Here is a 15,365-nt window from a genome sequence, read left to right as displayed (position 1 = left end):
TTTCATGGACTGGCAATACTACTACTACTACTACTACTACTACTACTACTAATAATAATAATAATAAATTTATTTTTGTATTCCACCACCATCTCCATGAAGGGACCCGGGGCAGCTTACATGGGGACAAGCCCAATCAACATAGTTTAAAATATAGCACAATAAAATTCATAAAACAATATTACAAAACAGTATAAAACAACCATCACACAACAACCAATAGCCTGACATAGTAAACAATTTCTGAGCTCAGGCGGCGGGCTGGTACAAATTGGTTACAAGGACTAAGCTGATGGATAAAGTGCAAAAGCCAGATGACAGACTAGGAGTAGGCAGGGAATGGTAGAAAAGTGCAAGGGCTAGATCTTGTGTCATAGCTGGGGGACCAAAATTATCTGGGGTATTGTTTAATCAAAAGCACAGTGGAACATCCATGTTTTAGGTCTTTACAAAAAGTCTAATCTCCCTGGGGAGAGAGTTCCAGAGCTAGGGGGCCACCACCAAGAAGGCCCTTGCTCTCGTCCCTACCAACTACACCTGTGACGGAGGTGGGAGAGGAGATCCTCCCCAGAAGATCTTAGAGATTGCACAGGTTTGTAGGGGAAGATGTGGTCGTGAAAATAGGCAAGACCTGAACCGTTTAGGGCTTTGTAGGTGATAACCTGCCCCTTGAATTGAGACAGGAAACTTATCAACACTCAGTGGAGCTGTTTGAATAGGTGGGTTCACCGCTCCCAGTAATTTGCCCTTGTTAACAACCTGGCTGCCGATATTTGCACTAACTGAAGTTTCCAGGCCATCTTCAAGCACAGCCCTACATAGAGTGTGTGAAAATTACTTCAGCACTGATGGTAGGAGAGTAGACTAGTTTTGAAAAAAGAAAGTATCAGGCAATATTTCCACATAAGCAAGAAACCCTCATTTAATGATGCATCTGCATTTTATATGTTACAGCAAAACTTGATTATAGTATTGTTAATTTTGTATAGCTGTAGAGTGTGAATGATTTCTTATCATGAAATACTGCAATGTGTCCTATAGCAAGGATTGAGGGGGAAGCATGCATCTTTATTTCATTTATATTTCATAATAACCCATCAGACAAATTACCCTCTGAGGAAATGACAAACTAAAAGCTTTCCAGTGAACTTTGTGACCAAAGAGAGATTTCAAGTCATATTTCCATTCCCTTTCATTTCAATATGCACTGCACCATTCTAGAGTTTCCACCTAAACATTAGGAAGAAAAGAGATGCCACCTAATCATTAGGAAGAACTCTTTCTCTTTTGGCTTTTAAGCTAAGACCGAATGACCGTCTGTTGGGAAACTTCACCACACTCTAAGCTAGCATATTCCATTGCCTAACATTTTACTGTCAGGAATCTCTTTTGAATCCATTCCTCAATTGTCTAGTTTCTAAAGCAGCAGAAAACAAGTTTGACCCTTGCTTAGTATGACATCCTTTGAAATAGTTATACTAGGCTATCATGTCCCCTCAGAACCTGCTCTTCTCCAAGCTAGTGATACCCAGCTCCCTAAGTCATTCCTTATGGATTTGGCTTCCATATCTCTAATCATTTTGGTTGCTCTCGTCTGGATTCCTGTATGAAGAATAATCTCTTGCTGCAGTTATTTTCAGAATATGTACTTCTAAAAGCCTAGTAGTATTTAATCCCTCATCCTAAAAATACGTTAACTTGATTCTTTTTTTCTTTTTTTTGATAGACATCACCAGTTTTAAGAGACTTCTTGGAACGGATGTTAACACGAGACCCCTTGGAGCGAGCAACAGCACAAGAACTCTTGGATCATCCCTTCTTGCTTCAGACTGGACTCCCAGAGTGCCTGGTGCCCCTTATCCAACGCTACAGGAAACGCACCTCCACCTGCTGACCCTGAACTCATGGACCCCTAGCATCATAGTATTGCGGTGCAAACGTTCTCCTGGAAACATTCACTGGATTACTCTGGTTATGATTACAAATATTTATATATACTTTTCTGCTTGTCAGAGCCCGCAAAATGATGCTCAATTAAAGTCAAAACTTTTATTTCAAAACAAAACATTCTCTTTTAAAAATAGGCCAAAATACATTCAAAAGCCTATGAAAAGAATTTTTATTCCTGGTTGAAAAGTCAGTTCCAGACTTCCCTTGGAAGAGTTCTACAACAAAAGTTCTGCTACAGAGTAATATCCACTTTATTTATCTGCTGACAATGGTGGAACAGTCAGGACTTCTGATGAAATTCTCAAATTATGGGCAGGCTCATACAGATGAAAAAAGTCTTTCAGATATCTTAGCCCTCAGTTTTGAATTTGCCGGTATTTGTTTCTAATTTTTCAGTGTTCCCCTCCCCCCCACAAGATGTGAACATAAGAGGGAATTTTCACCATCTTTGGCTTCTTTCTACTGTTTACTCTCCTTTCCCCCTCCGCTGAAGACAATCAAAAGTTGGATTCCTGCAAATCCTAACTGTAATATATTGTGAAGCGCCCAGATTGTTCATGTTTCACAAGGATGTTATTTATGTACAGCATTGGAAAGATTACTCTTACATCTTAGAATGTTTTTCTGCACAACTCCAGAGACATAAACAAGTGACTGAATTACAGAGATACCCCTTTAGCAGAATCATCTTTGTTCTGTAATGTTGACTACAAGGTAGGCATTCTCACCCTATAATCCTAAATTGTATCACTTCTTTCTTAAGAGGAATTTAACCTGCATTGTAAAAGGATTGGATACCTTATTTCCTTCCAGAACTTTCATGTCTTTCTGCAAGAACGACTTTTGAAAAGCGAAGAGTGGTCAGTCATTTCACAACTGAACATCATCTGGAGAGGAGCTCTCCACTGCATACATTTCTTCAGAGACAGCTTAACCTTATGCTTGAGACTCCACAACCTGTGCCTTCCCAAGCAGTGACTTTATGAGAAGGCATCACAGGTGTCGTCTAAATCTGACTTCTCAACTTTGCCAATACCCGACCCCCTCAAAATAGCATTGAATGTGCCAACAGACATTTCTCTGAGGCAGCTAAATTGGATGGGTGTTGTTTATACCAGCTTTGGATTATGTAGCAAGGTTAATAAAGCATTGGAGTGCTTTTGTTTATTCCACTGAGAAATTCGTTTTGCTGGTAAGAATATTTAGTCCCTGTCTCCCATGTTTTTTTTTTAAGAGCAGAGGGAGTGCATGGAATAAGAGTCCAAAAAATTCCTGGATGAAGGTGGACTACTTTTAATATTCTTTTCTAAAGTTGATGCAGACATTTTGTATGGCAGATCTTATTGGTGTCAAGGTTATCAGGTCAAGGTAATTTAATGCTTAGCTTAGGTTGTATTATGTGCATTACTGTACGGGGCGTAATTGTGGCATATCTGGAGTTCAGTCTTGTGAAACAGACGTTTTGCATTTGTGGACTACAAAGGTTATAGAAAGGGAGGGAGGGAGGGAGGGTTAAAAGGGATCAACTTCAGTTCTTACTGCCTCATAAACAGAACTTACAAAAGTTAATGTTTTGGACCATAACTCATACAATACTCCCAATAGCATGGTAGCTAGAGGATTCAGAGAATTGTAATCCAAAACAGTTACTTTTACACACCAGATTCTACTCTTAAGTTACCTATCTACCCAGTTGCAGAGAAATGGTGATAGTAAAAGTATAAAAACCAACAGGTCAAAATGTTGGGGAAATGTTTGTTGTAAAATATTTCTGTATGTTTCTGGGTTTTGTGCAAAAAAGTTTTTTTAAGTCTAATTATCTTAAAACAAATGTTTCCTCTTTTTGTGAATTGTTTGCTGTTTTAAATTAAAATGAAATTTTGATTATTCATATATACACTGCAACGATCAGATTTTTAAAAAATTGCATTCATGGTCATTTTCTGACAATACAGAAAGAAGCTGCTAACTACAGAGTTCACATCTTGCCTCCGGGCAATTTCAGACCTAGGAACAGATGAAGAAAGAAGTCTGGTGGTTCAACAGAATTTCTTCAACTGGGAATGACCAAAAAGATAGTATTGAGAATGAAATACTTATGGATGTGGGAGCAAAAAAGCACAGATGCAGTGACACCCACACAAGAACTCATTCATTTTGATAAAATGAAATACAGAACACATAACTTAAAGGGTATTAAGTGTATATAGAGCCCTAGACTGAGGTGCAATACATGTGTTTCTGTGCTGGCCATGGGAAGACACAGAGGGTCAGAAAATCTGAAGAAAGCTTGAAAAAGGAATTGGGGTGGGGAAGGATTAGAATAATTTTGATTTAAATTTTTGTATATGGGTGAGTTACAAACTCATCCCCAGGAAATCCCTTATGATATCTCAGAGTTGGAAATTATTCTCAGAGGCACCCAACAAGAAAGGGATCTTGATTCCTAGGCTAACAAAAAAGATATAAATACCACTATCATGATCAATGCTACCATTTCTAATTTCCCAGACAACTTAGATTTAGGCAGTTGTGTTCTCTGCCCCCCAAAATACAATTTTGCCAAGATAGTTTCATAAGGTAGGTTTGTATAATTTGGGACCTCTGATTAGACAGCCATTCCCCATGTCTTTTTTCTTTTCTTTTGTTAAAAGCACTTTGGTGGGAGACACGTTTAGATCAGGAAGCAGCGGATAAAATGTCCCTTTGCCATTTCCCTGGATTAAAAAGTTTCCTTGAATTTGCCATTTACCTAATAAAATGGGGACCAGATAAGCTCCTAATATTCTAGTCCCACTCTTTTCCTTGCTAATGCTAAATATTTGGTTCAAAGGGCTGGTTTAAGTTAGGCAGGGTGACAAGGAATCGTAGCCCAACTCCAAATATTCTCTCCCCCCCCCCCCCCCCCCATCACACACACACACAAATGATTTTAATCAAAGACAAAGTTTTTGGACAATTTTATTGTGCACCTGACACTTCACACATTGTATGGCAGTTTTTGATTTCATGCCTGACATAATTTGATAAATAAACAAAAAGTGATATATAGGTGGAAAATACCATATCAAGTGAAATAATACAAACATCCAAAGACATCAGTAGGTACATGCAGTGCACCAAGAGTCTAACTGGCAACCTGATTGTCAGATATTTAGAATCTTCAATAAAGAAACAAATGCTGTAGCATTTACTACATTTACTCAGGAAAAAAAGAACAGTCCACTGAAATAATGTCAGGTAAATAAGTCAATTGAGTGCATATGAATATTACATGTACATTCATGAAATTGATTTGGATCTCTAATTCAAAGACATTCATTTATCTGGCATCTGATGAGGCAGACCAAGTCCAGAAAGCTTATGCTAGAAATGTCTTCTTCCCAGTTAGTCCAAAAGGGTGCTGCGGGGCTCCCTTTATGTCTTTTTATACTTGTTTATTACACAAGTCTGTCCCAGTCAATAACCCTGCACAAGTAAAAATGAAAAGTGAAGTATCTTCTCAGAATCTAATCAGTCTTCAGTTGTAATGCTGCTGCTGTCAAATTTTACTGCATTACTTCTATTTTGTATTTCTTCTATATTTCTCTGGAGGATTTCAGGAGAAGTTCCACTGTTTTATTGCACCCTGCCTTGGCCTATTATATATAAATTAATTTAAAAAAAATAAAAAAAATCATTTCAAAAAGCAACAGGGTAAATCTGTCACTAGCATTATAAAAATATATCCATCTAGCCATTTGATCACACACCTGTAGAAAAAAAGGCCATAAAATAAACAAATAGATAGATAAATAAACAGTTCTTTTGCCTTTTGCCGGAATAATTAATAGCTAATTATAGGGAAATATATACATATAATTAATAGCTAATTATAGGGAAATATATACATGCCTACTCAAAAGTAAGCTCCATCAAATTCAATCGACCAGGTACAAATGCAGTCAAATACAGGACTATTATTATTCCATTCATTATAAAAGTTACATTAAGAAACCACCAAAAATTATTCTGCTATTTGCCTCCAACCAATTTTTCTGGGATGTCACTTGTTATAAAGTGCAGAATTCACATACAAACACGGGAAGGAGGCTATGTTAGATAAGATTGATGGGGTTATATAAGGCTCATTCACAGTACACATTACCACGATTCTTAGGATTTGCAGTTTAAGGAGGGGTATTTAGAGTCTCAGCCAGGGAGCTCTAGTGCCCCAGTTAACAACAAATCCCCAGGATTCTGTAGGATGCAGCACTAGCTGCTAAAGTGGAAGTACAGTGCTATAATTATACAATATGAGCGGGCGCTTGCTTTAGCATTCTGAGTGCACAATTGCCATCCTTGTACCTTATGGGAACCACACAAGTAGAACATAAAGGCTTTAGCAGTGTCCTGCTCATGTTCCCCAGCAATTGGAACTGAGACCCATAAGATCCTGGCAGTAGCACATCACCATCTGGACAAGCAGCCATAGCTGTCTGTGATCTTTAAAAAAAAAACTTCTATTTCAGTTCTTCTTTGTTCACCCAGATGACTACAAATTCCTAATGCATTTTGCCAGCAAAAGGTATGATAATCAGAAGAGATTAATTTTACAAGACCTTTCTGGCATCACCTCCTTCCCTATTTATCTAAAGAGCCAGTGTGATGTAGTGGATTGTGTGTTTAAACAGAACTCTGGAAGGACAGAGTTCAAATCTTCTCCCAGTTATGAAAACCTTGAACTAGTTGCACTCTTTCAGCCTCAAAAGCAATGGCAAGCCTCCTCTGAATAAACCTTTGCAAGAAAACTTTAGGATAGGGTTGCCATGAGTGAGCATCAACTTAAAGGCACATACAAGACCAACAGTGACAAAAATATCATAATGTCTTTTCATCTCCATAGTCTGCAATATTTGCCCAAGGATGGAAACTGCACTGAGCATTATTCAAGTAACTATGCATTGGAAGATCCTCTGATTTCAAAGGAAGACCATGATTTGCATCTGACTGAAACCTGAAATAACATTATTTGGTGGGATAGTGAACAGTAATTTTACAGGTTGAATATCTCTTATCCAAAATGCCTGGGTCCAGGAGGGTTTGGGATTTTTTTGAATTTGAGAATACTTGGATTTGTATTTACATACATGAGATATCTTGGCGATAGGGCCCAAGTCTAAACATGAAATTCATTTAAGTTAATCTACACCTCTTAGACACATAACCTGAAAGTAATTTAATATAATATTATTAACAATTTTGTACACAAAACAAAGTTAGTGTACACTTAACCGTCAGAAAGCAAAGCAGCCACTATCTCAACCTCCCATGTGGACAAGTCTGGAATAGTTCAGATGTCACGATAAGGGATGCTCAGCCTGTTCACACAAATGGCAAAAGTTTCAATCAATTGTACTGTATGGGTTCTATTATTTATGTTGCCACTTCTCCCGTGAGCTGTACAAGGGAAGGTCAGCAACAAGTATACAGGCTGAGCATCCCTTATCTGGAATTCCAAAATCGCTAAAATTGTCCACATTGAGCAGCTGAGGGTAGTAGTTTAGAGAGTGACACTTTTGCGTACAGATGGTTCAATGTACACAAACTTGTTCCAACACAATGTTTTGAAAGCATGGTATAAAAATATGCAATGTCCTGACTTGGATCCCATCTCCAAGATACCTCATTATGTATGTACATGAAAATACAAGCATTTTCACTGGCGGTCCCAATTATGAACTTTGAAGAGGCACAAATGGAGGGCAAAAGGGAGAAATGTGCCAAGAGGAAGGCACATCAAGCAAACCCTTTTCATGACCGCCTTCCACCTGGAAATGTATGTCCCCATGTGGGTCCAGAATAGGTCTCTACAGTCACTTACGGAACCACTGCCAAAATTCTACCTTTGGAAGACAACCTTATTCAGCCACGAGTGATCATCTATGATGATGTTGACAAGTATTCCAAAAATCTGGTGGGGAGAGCCGCTCAAAATCCGATCCCAAGGATTTGGAACAAGTGATACCGATCTGCATCAGGTTCCCATCTCTAGGAATATGATCAGCAAGTCAACGTTCTCTGCTACAGTTCGAAAATATATCTGAATTTCGATCTTGACACACACATTTATCTTTTTTCAAGGAATAATCCAAAGAATATGACTAAAAAGCACCTCCTTCTCCTCATAATTCAACAGCCCAGAGTCTGCCGTCCAAAATGGAACAAAGTGCGGCCTCCCTTCTTGCACTGAGGTGGATCTATAATGCCATATAATAAAATTCAAAGCACATCATTTGGACTCAGAGACTGGATTACAGGCAGCCCCAGAGTTACAGTCATCCGATTTACAAATGACTCAAGAGTTAAGAACAAGGGTGAGACAACAGGACGTGAGAGAAATCGACCACTAGGAAGGGAAATTAAGTCCTGGAGGAGTTAATAATTGGGGGGGGGGGGAGTGTCTTCACTGAAGCTTTCTCCCCAATCCTTGTTTCCACAACAAGCCATTTTTTCAAAATCCAATTATAACATGGATCAAAAGTGAGGTGAAATCTTCTGAACAGGAGCACAGATGGCAAAACAAACACCACAGGGGTGTTAACCTTTCCCTATGCTGTCCAAGGAGATCTATGAACGAACATATAAAAGCAGAAGTTGCTACAGATCATAGCCTGAACTATCCTCTACATAAAACTACCATTCAACATAGTCGCCATCACTTTATACACATTTGCAACATTGTTTAACCCAGGCATCAAAACCATTTTGGAAAAATTCAGGGTTTTGCTTTGTCACCCATGATTTTAAAAGCTGTCTGAACGTCATTCAAGTCACTGAATCTGAACACAACATAGGTTTTCTTTCAGAGGTCCAAACAGGTAAAAGATTAAATGACTTGAATCTTGTTGAACAGTAGTTTGGTGTAGGGGAGAGTTCAGGATGTGATCTGTAGCAACTTTTGCTGTTATATGCCCATATGTCCTTCCATAACATTGTTATGAAACAGGAGGCAAAACTTTTTGACCCACCCTCTCTCTCTCTCTCACACACACACACACATATATATGTGTGTGTGTATGCACCCCCTGGTGGCATAGTGGGTTAAACCGCTGAGCTGCTGAACTTGCTGATCGAACGGTTGGTGGTTCGAATCCAGAGAGCAGGTTGTGCTCCCGCTGGTAGCCCCAGCTTCTGCCAACCTAGCAGTTCGAAAACATGCAAATGTGAGTAAATCAATAGGTACTGCTTCTGAAGGAAGGTAACGGTGCTCCATGCAGTCATCCCAGCTACATGACTTAACCAGTGTTAAAATTAAAACTGAGACTGATATTTCAAATATAACTTCTGTAGTTTGATGTATAAATTGCATGTACAAGGAGGGGGGTGGGGAAAAAAACCAATAAAACGATTTTTTAAAATGCCAGCGACATGACCTAGGAGATGTGTACGGACAACACCGGCTCTACGGCTTAGAAATTGAGATGAGCACCACCCCCCAGAGTTGGACATGACTAGACTTCATGTCAGGGAAAAGGTTTACCATCATATATATATATATATATATATATATATATATAGCTGGAGTTACACTTGAAAAAAGTACCTGTTCTGATTTACAATCAAAATTAATTTAAGAACAAGCCGACAGAGGCGGTTGTGTCCGTAACTCGGAACCTGTGTTGTTCGTAACTCGGGGACTGCCTTGTAGCCGAGGCTTGAAGGAGGGCGGAAGAGCGGGCGAGCAGGGCGCCCGGCAGCAGAGGCAGGCCAAGGCGGAAGAGGCTGTGCGGGGCTCCCTCAGGGTCCGGTGAGGCCAAGGCCGTCGGGGGCGGTGGCCCTCCGGCGCAGGGGGCGGGCTCGCGGGGCCGCGACGTCCTCGGCCTCCAGGGGGCGCCCGTCTCGTGTGGCGGGCGCCTTCTCGTCCTCCTGGTCTTCCTGGGCGGCGGGGGAGGCTCCGGCTTGGCGCAGGGCGCGGACGCAGCGCGCGTGGCCGGCCTCGTGGGCCCACTGGAGGGCGGTGCGTCCTCGCCGGTCGGCGCGGTCCAGGCCGAGCTGTCCGAGGCGTCGGAAGGCGCGCAGGAGCCACTCGAGGAGGGCGCTGTGCCCGCGTCCGGCAGCGTACATGAGCGGGCTGCGCCCCTCGGCGTCGGGCGCGTCGGGGTCTGCGCCGTGGCGCACGAGGAGCTGGGCGGCCTCCAAGTCCCCGCGCTCGCAGGCCAGCGAGAGGGCGCTGCGCCCGGTGTCGTCGCGCAGGTCGGCGGCCGCGCCCCGCTCCAGCAGCAGCCGCGCGAAGGCCAGCCGCGCCCCGGGCTCCGGCAGCAGCACGGCCAGCATCAGCGGCGTCCGGCCCCGCTCCGCCCGGCAGTCCACGAAGGCGCCCTCCAGCGCGTCCAGCACGAAGCGCGCCAGGCGCAGCCGCCCCGACGCCATGGCCGACAGGAAGGTCCGCGTCGAGGCGCCCGGGCCCAGGTCCCGCGGGCGGAGCGTGGCCATGGCCGGCCAGCACGAAGGCACCGCGGAGGAGAAGGAGGCCCCGGCGCCGGCGAGGAGGGCCTTTTATCCCGGTGGCCTACGGTTGCCATGGCGACGGCACCCTTCCCCCCTCGCCTCCAAGGCCTCGCGCTCGCTCGCGCGCGCGCTCTCTCTCTCGCTGGAGCTGAGCGAGAGCACGCGCCCACTGCGCTGAGGGCAGGGAAGGCTCGAGACCCTTTAAAAAGGCATGGGCAAACCTGGGCCCTCCCGCCAGGTGTTTTGGACTCCCACCATTCCTTACAGCCTCAGGCCCTTTCCTTCCCCCCCTCAGCTTAAGCAGCTCAGGGGGGAAAGGAAGGGCCTGGGGCTGTTAGGAATGGTGGGAGTGGAAGTCCAAAACACCTGGAGAGAAGGCCTAAGTTTGCCCATGCCTGATTTATATAGGAATCGTTGGACTTCAACTCCTACCATTCCTTACAGCCTCAGGCCCGTTCCTTTTCTCCCTCATCGCTTATGGAAGGGGTCTGAGGCTGTTAGGAATGGTGGGAGTGGAAGTCCAAAACACCTGGACGGCCCACGTTTTCCCGTGCCTGATCAATACTCAAGGAATCAAAATCACATGCAGGATATACAAAATTGAGCCATATACTTAGCCATATACCTCACCACAACTATTCTGTGCCTTGAGCAAAGCCAGAAGGATCCGCAAGGCATCAGGTTATGTTCCTGTAGCCCAGGCATGGGCAAACTTTGGCCATATATTTAGCCATATACCCCACCACGACTATTGTGTGCCTTGAGCAAAGCCAAAAGGATCTGAAAGGCATCTGTCTATGTCCCTGTAGCCCAGGCATGGGCAAACTTCAGCCATATACTTCGTCATATAGCCCACCATGACTATTCCATGCCTTGAGCAAAGTAAAAAAAAAATGATCTGAAAGGCATCTGGCTATGTCCCTGTAGTCTGGGCATGGGCAAACTTTGAGCCTCCAGGTGCTTTGGATTTCAATTCCCACAATTCTTAACAGCTTCAGGCCCCTTCCTTTCCCCGGATCGAAGGTTGTTAGGAATTGTGGGAAGTGGAAGTTCAAAATGCTTGGGGGGGGGGGGGGGGAGTTTGCCATGCCCACTATAGCCAGTTGCAAAATGATTTCAGCAGCACTAAAAATTTGCTGGGATCATCTGGAGATCTCAGCACTGTTATAAACATTTTGCTATTTTGATCCTTCATATTCTCCCTAAGGCACAGAATACTTATGTTATAGGGTGCGTGGGTTGGGATTTCAGAGGTTGCATGGTAAGTCTTAGGGGAGGGATGAAAGAAATACCTTGCCTCTATTAATATCCAAAATAAACAGGCATAAAGGTACAAACCAGTGATTCTTAAACTCATCCTCCAGGTGTTTTTGGACTACTACTCCTGTCTTGGCCAATGAGCAGGGTTTCTGGGAACTGAAGTCAGAAACACTTAGGGGACCATACTTTGGGAAACACTGGTATAAACCATAGCGTGTACATGGCATCCCTAAATAGATTAGCTTAGTCTTCTAACACATATGTCTCCCCTATGTTGCTTCTTCATAGTATAAATACCTGTGTGCAGATCTATGCTCTGCTGATTCATAAACCAGCCTGCTAACATACTGAAAAGCCATTTGATCCATGCAAGCCATTACATCTCCAAAGCCAGATGCAAAATGGACACAGCCAAGGAAGATAACAGATGTTATCATTTCATGTCTGGAGAGAATATCAACCCCTGCAGTGTCTGAAAAAGGACACTGAAAAAGGTACATCTTACACATGTAGACATCCCTAACAATTCCAGCTAAGGAATCTATATACTATATGAAAAAAAAAGGAAAACGTTTGGTATTAACTGGTGCTTACTTGTCCTGGTGTTCTTATATTTACAGTGGTTCCCAACCTTTGGTCTGTCAGGTGTTTTGGGCTTCAGCTCCTACAATTCCTAACGGTTTATAAGCTGGCTGGGATTTCTGGGAGTTGAAGTCCAAAACAACTGGAGCACCAAAGGTTCGGAACCACTGTCTTATAAGGATATAATCCCACTTTGTTAGCCCAGTAGGGGAGCAAATCTCTTGAGTCCTGCCTGCCTTGGCACAAGATTATTGTTCTTCTAGTTGTGATTCTTATTGCATGTTCCCTCTGGGTGAAGCTGGTTTCCCTGTGCTGACTTTCCTTGTGGTTCAGCCATCCTGAGAGAGATGATTACGATTAATTAAAATCCTTTCTCCTTTCAAAGCAGGTGATATTCTCAGGAGGCACTGAGTATTCGTCAGGTGAAAACAGGACACTTTTTGCCGGTTGCTGCAGCAGTCTCTAAACAACATGTTTTAGTCATCAATGAGATAAGCAGATGGGAATTTTTGCCCAGCCCATTTTTGTTCAACCGTTATTTCAAAAAGAAAGCTGGAATTGAAATGACGTAACTTCCAATCACATCAGGTGCACTAGTGTGACTTGCTAAGGGTATTAAAATGCCCTACAACCTCTTTGTAATTGTTCTCAGAAGGCAATCTGGAAGGAATACAAGCCAGTAGTAGGGTATTGCTGATGAGGATAAGGAACAGGGCTAATCTTCAAATGTATCTCATCTGGGCATCTTTATTACTACTGTAAAGTGTGTATTCCTTGTGGTGCAGAGTACCGAGATCTGAATGTAAATGAGAGAAGTGGAAATTATATTTTACTGGCAGATACCCAATGTGTTCCACCTGGTCTTCTGTGGCAGACATTAGGGGCTCTGGCTGCAGGATAGGAATTAGAAATGCCCCTATGGAACTTTTTTTTCTAGTTTTGTTGCCCCAGGAAGGCCTACCTTCAGTCTGAATATGCATAGACGTGCACATTCCTATGCTCTTCCTGTGTGGATGGAGGAGGAATGTAAGATAAAAGCAGTGGCAGGTCCAGGAAATCTACTCAGATGCTGATGACAATGGCAATGGTTTCAATGTCCCTGGATGAAAGACACCGGTGTGAGTGTGGAGGGGGGACTGGGAAAACCACCTACGACACTGCACATTTTCTTAGTCTTCTGTCCCACCATGCCTTTGTTCCTGCATCCAAAATAGTCCTCCACACCATCTCGTTGACTTCAAGCAGAGCTTCAAGCATCCCATGCCAGCATCCACCAGAAGTTTATATTTGTTATTTATGTTTCTCTGCTTTAGCAGAAGCACTAGAAAATCCCTTTATTGAATTACAAAACTGTGTAATGATATCAACAAGAGTGCCCGTTATACATTGGTCCAATGAGACATCAGTGTGCATTGGACCCTTTGTTAACTCTGCAATGTAGTAACAGCAGCCAATTCTAATTCTTGCATATGTAAGTCTGTTTACAAAGATGTAAGCTCCCAGCAGGATTCCAAACAGAATTTCTAGAGCAGCAGCAGGAGGAAAAGTTGCCTTATCTTCATTCTCTCTGCTTCTTCCTCAGAACAAGAATGGAGGAGGTCAGGCAGGTAGCCTGTGTTGGCCCTGACTGCCTGGTGGCCTTTTTGGCATTTCCTTTCATCCAACCACTCGGAAACATTATTAATCAGTTTCAAACACAAGCAACTCAAATACTATTTTTTTTTGTCGTGTCAGGACTGCAAGTTGCTCCTGGTATGAGAGAATTGGCCATCTGCAAGGATGTTGCCCAGGGGACGCCCGAATGATTTGATGTTTTTATAATCCTTGTGGGAGGCTTCTCTCATATCCCCGCATGAGGAGCTGGAGCTGATAGAGGGATATATATGTGTGTGTGTGTCTGTGTCTGTGTCTGTGTGTAATATTTTAATATTTGGGAAAATAAATAACAGCACATAGGCTGTTTTTCTGCCAACAGACTGGAGTTTGCGATTTAATGCTGCCTGAGAAACAAGTTTCAAGGCATCTGCAGTTATTTCTAAATATCGTGATAAACACACGACCATCCACTCTTAGAGCACTTGTCTTCAGCTTATGTAAAAAGTGAGATTTTGCCTTGACAGAAGTATTGCTCAAACTGATCATATTTCCAAGACTAACCACAGTTTCCTAGAGGACTGGGAACACAAGTGGTTTGAGATAAACCTTTCTCCAATCTCAAACCTGCAACAAAATTAGGATTTTTTCAGGTGCAGCCTATCTCCCAAACTAGGATTGTGAGCTACATGCAGGGAAATACCTCCATACTCTCTAGGTCTGTTTATGGGTGCTTTATTGACTGGATTAGGGTCCCCCTCCTGCCTTGGAATAAAGAAAAGAGAGCAGGAATCTAGAGCAAGATCAGGAGTCAAGTATGTTGCTTTAAGTCCTTGTCCACATACATGGTTCCAATATCTACCATTCTTGGTCCCAAAAAGGGGTGACAAATGGCATGGGGATTTGATTGAAATCTCAACAAGAAACAGTTTCATTCTGACAATCTATTTCATAGTAGTCCTTACATTAAATGTGCTTTTTAAAAGTATGCCAAAAAGTAATTTGCATTAATGATGGGCCGTGATCAGTTAAAGCAAAGTGTTAAAGCATCAATGGGATATCTGAAGCATTTCAGATCTTATATACACCATACAATTACCCTGATCCAGAAATGCTTTCATTAAAATAGTGACAAAGCCTAGGGCACATATTCTTGGGTGGGGGAAGTCTGCTTCCATATGGGTAAAATGCTTCCTCCTCTGTTGCCTTCACATCCTGCCACAAGCGACTAGCCACAACAGGAGATCGGGTGCTGGATTAGCTGAACCATTGTGCTTCTGACTCAAACGTCTTCTGAGATTTGTCTATTCTGCTTTCAGCAAGTATCTGTTAGCTCATTTGAGTAGAAGGTTCCCTGCAGATCAAAATTTCCACATATTCACAGAGACCAAGGAAAAATTATTAAAAGCTATTATTTTATAAAAATCTGTTATTAAGAGCTCCATGGAGCTGAAGTCTGAAACAGAGAAGTCCTGAAAATAAGTGAAATC

The 15,365-nt window shown here is 42.6% G+C and overlaps 1 protein-coding gene across 8 annotated transcripts in view; it reads left to right on the top strand.

Annotated features, from left to right (window-relative positions):
• The window catches only part of PAK6 (p21 (RAC1) activated kinase 6), a 77,245-nt gene extending 73,402 nt beyond the window's left edge, over nt 1-3,843 (top strand). For all 8 annotated transcript variants that reach the window (XM_060760221.2, XM_060760266.2, XM_060760213.2 and 5 more), the window contains one exon: nt 1,727-3,843. In XM_060760221.2, coding sequence (XP_060616204.2) covers nt 1,727-1,894 — 168 coding nt within the window. In that variant the 3' untranslated portion in view covers nt 1,895-3,843. The remainder of the gene's footprint in view (nt 1-1,726) is intronic.
• Nucleotides 3,844-15,365: the final 11,522 nt, after the last annotated feature.

The sequence above is a fragment of the Anolis sagrei genome, chromosome 1 (genome assembly GCF_037176765.1).
Source record: "Anolis sagrei isolate rAnoSag1 chromosome 1, rAnoSag1.mat, whole genome shotgun sequence".
Classification (NCBI taxonomy): Eukaryota; Metazoa; Chordata; class Lepidosauria; order Squamata; family Dactyloidae; genus Anolis; species Anolis sagrei.
Note: the sequence above shows the minus strand (reverse complement) of the source record. Positions and strands in the feature narration are given on the sequence as shown.